This window comes from Drosophila grimshawi, unplaced genomic scaffold, assembly GCF_018153295.1.
Source record: "Drosophila grimshawi isolate 15287-2541.00 unplaced genomic scaffold, ASM1815329v1 contig_1377, whole genome shotgun sequence".
Classification (NCBI taxonomy): Eukaryota; Metazoa; Arthropoda; class Insecta; order Diptera; family Drosophilidae; genus Drosophila; species Drosophila grimshawi.
Genome location: NW_025062900.1, coordinates 16807412 through 16811484, shown reverse-complemented (window position 1 = coordinate 16811484; position 4073 = coordinate 16807412). Strand labels below are relative to the sequence as shown.

The 4073-nt window shown below is 36.9% G+C and overlaps 1 protein-coding gene across 1 annotated transcript; it reads left to right on the top strand.

Moving 5' to 3' along the window:
• Positions 1-603: 603 nt before the first annotated feature.
• LOC6562150 (COP9 signalosome complex subunit 1) lies at positions 604-1999 on the top strand. The gene has a single exon (XM_001987913.3). It carries the CDS (start codon positions 654-656, stop codon positions 1905-1907), a length of 1254 nt encoding a protein of 417 aa, XP_001987949.2. The 5' UTR covers positions 604-653; the 3' UTR covers positions 1908-1999.
• Positions 2000-4073: the final 2074 nt, after the last annotated feature.

Here is a 4073-nt window from a genome sequence, read left to right as displayed (position 1 = left end):
TTCCGCCTTTTTTTTAATGCTCCACATCAAAGGCGAAAGTCTATGGGGCTTGTGCAGTGTCTGTTTTTCAGCCAGAGTCCTGGAACTCAATTGACGCCAAAAAAGTATTTCAAAAGTGTCTAAAAGCTTTGGATAATCAAGACAAAAGACAGTATTAGACAAGAATTCAATCTCCTTTATTGTTATTACTAAAAATTCACATCTTGCTAAACAAAATATAAAATCAATTCTATTAAAATATTAATGTAGAATATAAATACTAAAAGATTAGTGATATAATATTGTCGCCGCATCAATTGAAACTTTCTTAACATTAAGCCAACTATTCATGTTTTCTTTGAACTCTTCTTTCAGGGCAATCAGAGTTCAGTTTCTCGTAATTATCTGCTATTGAAGTACAAACTTAATGATATCAAAAAAATTATATAAAGTATTTCTTACTTATTCTTTTTTTCTTGATCTATGAGATCTATTGACGTTTTTAGGAAGACAACTTAGTTACATTAATTGGTCGATCTTCTAAGCTAAGTAATGTTTGGCATATAACTCATTGTTTTATTTGTATTTGTCTGTCTGGAGCTCTGCTCAAATCTCAATGTTTAAAATATAGGCAAGCCAAGCGATTAGCGACAGAACATTTTGGCTAAGTACAGATGATTTCTGGTTCCGTTTGCCAGGTGGTCACCGAGGCGGAGGAGGAGGATGGGAATAATGAAGAGAAGGAAGAGTCGGAGGCGGAGGCGAGTAACAGTGTTCCACTGAATGCTGTACAATGTCCCATTGTGAAAGGGCCGCAAATCGTTCTTATCAGCTATGCTAAACGATATACGGATATTGCGCGTCTGATGCGGCTCAGGTTTATCGCGCAGGTGTGTCCCAAGCTGCGTGTGGAGGCTCTGGAGTTGGCTATCAATAATGTAAAGAAGACTTATAATGTGAAAATGTATGAGGAACTTTACCGTAAACTCTGTATGGAAAGGAAACGCAGCGTGGTCACCCCGGAGTCGAGTGAGGCAGCGAGTCCATCAACATCGAAAGCTAAGCCAAAATCGGAAGCGCATCTTTACGACGCCTATTGGGTGGAGGATAATACAATGGAGGCGACACTGTTGCTGCAGGAGCTCGATGCTGAGCTCAATTTCAAGAAATCTAATTCGGGCAGCGCCTATGTGCGACGCATCCTCGAAGAGATAGGCGACTACCACGTAAAGAGTGGCAACTTTCAGTTGGCCATCAAGTTCTATGCCCGTGCCAGGCCCTATTGCACTAGCAGCGATAATGTGATTCACATGTTTCGCAACTTGATACGTGTTTCCATCTACATGGCCAATTGGTGGCATGTGCTCAGCTACATCGAGGAGGCCAAACAGTATGCGTTGGGCTTCCCTGATCTGATGGAGGCGGTGCCCGCCCAGCTCAGCTGTGCAGCAGGTCTGGCCAATATGGGTCTCAAGGTTTATAAGACGGCAGCGCAATGTTTTCTCTTGACGCCTTTTGAGGGTTATGACTATGATAAGATTGTGGCGCCACAAGATGTGGCATACTATGCAGGCCTGTGCAGTTTGGCTACTCTGGACCTAGAGATGCTGCAGCTTGGCTGTCTTAATTCAGTAACGCTTAGGCCCTTCTTTGATCTATCGCCCGACATGTGGGGCATTTTACTCAAGTTCATCGGTAACAAATTTGATAGCTGCGTGCAGCTGCTTCATGGCATAGAGAATCATATCCGTCTGGATGTATATCTGGCGCCACATGTGGATGCGCTCTACAAAAAGATCATGACTAGAATTCAGGATAGCAGTCACACCGATGGCTTGCAATCAAATGACAACTCATCAATAATATCTCAGGAACTGAAGCTTAACAATAGGCGACCAAGTGTATATTTTCCAAGCACAGATTCGTAACTTAAGAATACGCAAGGTATTTGAAATAAAAATTATTTAAAGCGTTTAGTTGTACACAATACAAAATAAATAGCATAAAATTAGATTTCATTGAAAATAATAGTATTATTTAATTTTGATTTCTATAGTTATAGTTATAGTTCTGAGATGTGACAAATGTTTAGTTAAGTTAATCATATATTGGAGAAACTCCAGTCAGACTAAGACAGAACTGTTGGCAGTCTGTTGGTTGCTCCCATGAAAATATTTAATCAACACAACTGCATTTCAGTATATATATAATAACTTACATTTTATTTATACCCAGCAGTTACTGTTTGTAAACTCTAAAGTCTTAATGGAGAAAACTATTTTTGAGAGTTGAACGTCAAAAGACTGGGTCTCACTGTGCTATTTTTTTTTAGAACTCATTTACAATTATACTTCTGTGTAATTAAAAATCCAAGTTATATTAAATATTGTAATTTCAGTTGAGGCACAAAATATTACATTCCTAACTTTGAGCAACAATAAACAAATACCGCAGCAGTGGCGGCAAATGGAAAATAAATGTGATGAGACTGTTGGTTTTGGTATGGAGAGAGCGAGGGTGTTTGAGTGTGTAACTTCAATGATGCAAAGTTTTTGCAGTTCTCTGTGCGTTTTTTGCTGGCACACCGTTTCACTGCGTTTGCCACTTTACTTGCCAACGAAAATTCGCAGTTTTTCGGCGGTGGTAAATTTTACATAGATATTCGCATATTTTGTGATGCCGCTGACAGAAGGAGGAAAGTAAGCCAGGCAATAACTATGAACACGAACGCGAAACGGAACAACTGGAAAGGGACTGGGAAGAAGGAGCGGGGTGTATAAGTAGCAAAAATATTTTTATGAAAAGCGTGTGATTTTTATGCTGCTTTCTTATGCGCGACGCCAACAACTGTCAACAGACTTTTGTGGAATGCTCTTAGAAAAAAGCTCATCATGATTTCTAATTAGTTTTGTTAAATGTAAAGAAAGTGCTTGAGAATCAAGCTTTAAAATCTAAGAGACGGTCGAAAAATAATCACGGTATGCTTTTATAAAGTGAGTTGGTCAAGATTTCATTAGTTTGGTTAGTGAACAATTTCAGAAATCCAACTTTAAAATAAATTCAAGATTGGAAACTATCTGAAGAGACTTGTATGATAAATTAAAACTTTTGATGTTAAGAAGTAATTATTTACAGATAATTGGAAACTCAATCAATATTAAAAAATGCGAAATAAGAGATTTGTATTATGAATTCGACAAAAGCTGATGACTTTTTCTTGCATCAATTGTTTATTTAAAATTTAAAATTTTATTTATATAAAAAAGAGCAATATAAATTCTTAACTTAAATTCAATTAGTATAACATATTATTTTGATTTACGCTCTACCAGTCAATTTGACAAGTATCTGAAAAGACTTGAATAATAAATTAATGCTTTTGAATTACTCAAAAAGTATGTGTTGCTCATATTATTTATTTCAAATTCAAAATGTAATCCATATTAATTTGTAGCTTAAATTTAATAAATACCATATTTTATTTTGATGTATGGTTTACCCCTAAAATATATGCTTTCCTCATATTTAGTATCACAGCCCTTTTATGTTTAGTACTTAGTAATTTTTTATATATATATTTTTTTAAATTTAATCTGCAACTACCCATGTTAAAGGCTCCCAACTAATTTCTTTTGTTTTGAGTTCATTATATGTTCATACATATTCAAGTGTTTCACATCTTCAGCTCGTTCCTTCAATTTTTTTTGTCTTTTTACTAAATTTTTGTTGTTTTGTCATATTGTAACTGTGACAAAAGTCGGTGAGTGAAAGCGACTTCAGCAACAGAAACAACTGCAGCAACAACAAAACATATAATTAGATTTTCGTGTGCTCAGTGGAAGGAACGAGCGAACTTGACGCACATAAAGAGTGAGTCGCTGCTGGTGCGGGGTGTGTGGGAGGAGGAATAAGGAGTCCGGCAGCAAGACATTCTGCATGACGTTGAGCGGCTCTCAAAAGATTGACGCAAAATCATGAAATATTGCACAGTTGAAGTGATTTTTATGAACTCTTGAATAGTAGCTGGCGACGCATAGAAGGCAGACGTTAACGAGCTTAAATAAGGCACCCGAGAAATTTGCATAGAGAGAGTA

Excerpts from the sequence above, each read along its gene's own strand:
- LOC6562150 (XM_001987913.3), top strand. The coding sequence starts at position 654 with ATGATTTCTGGTTCCGTTTGCCAGGTGGTCACCGAGGCGGAGGAGGAG.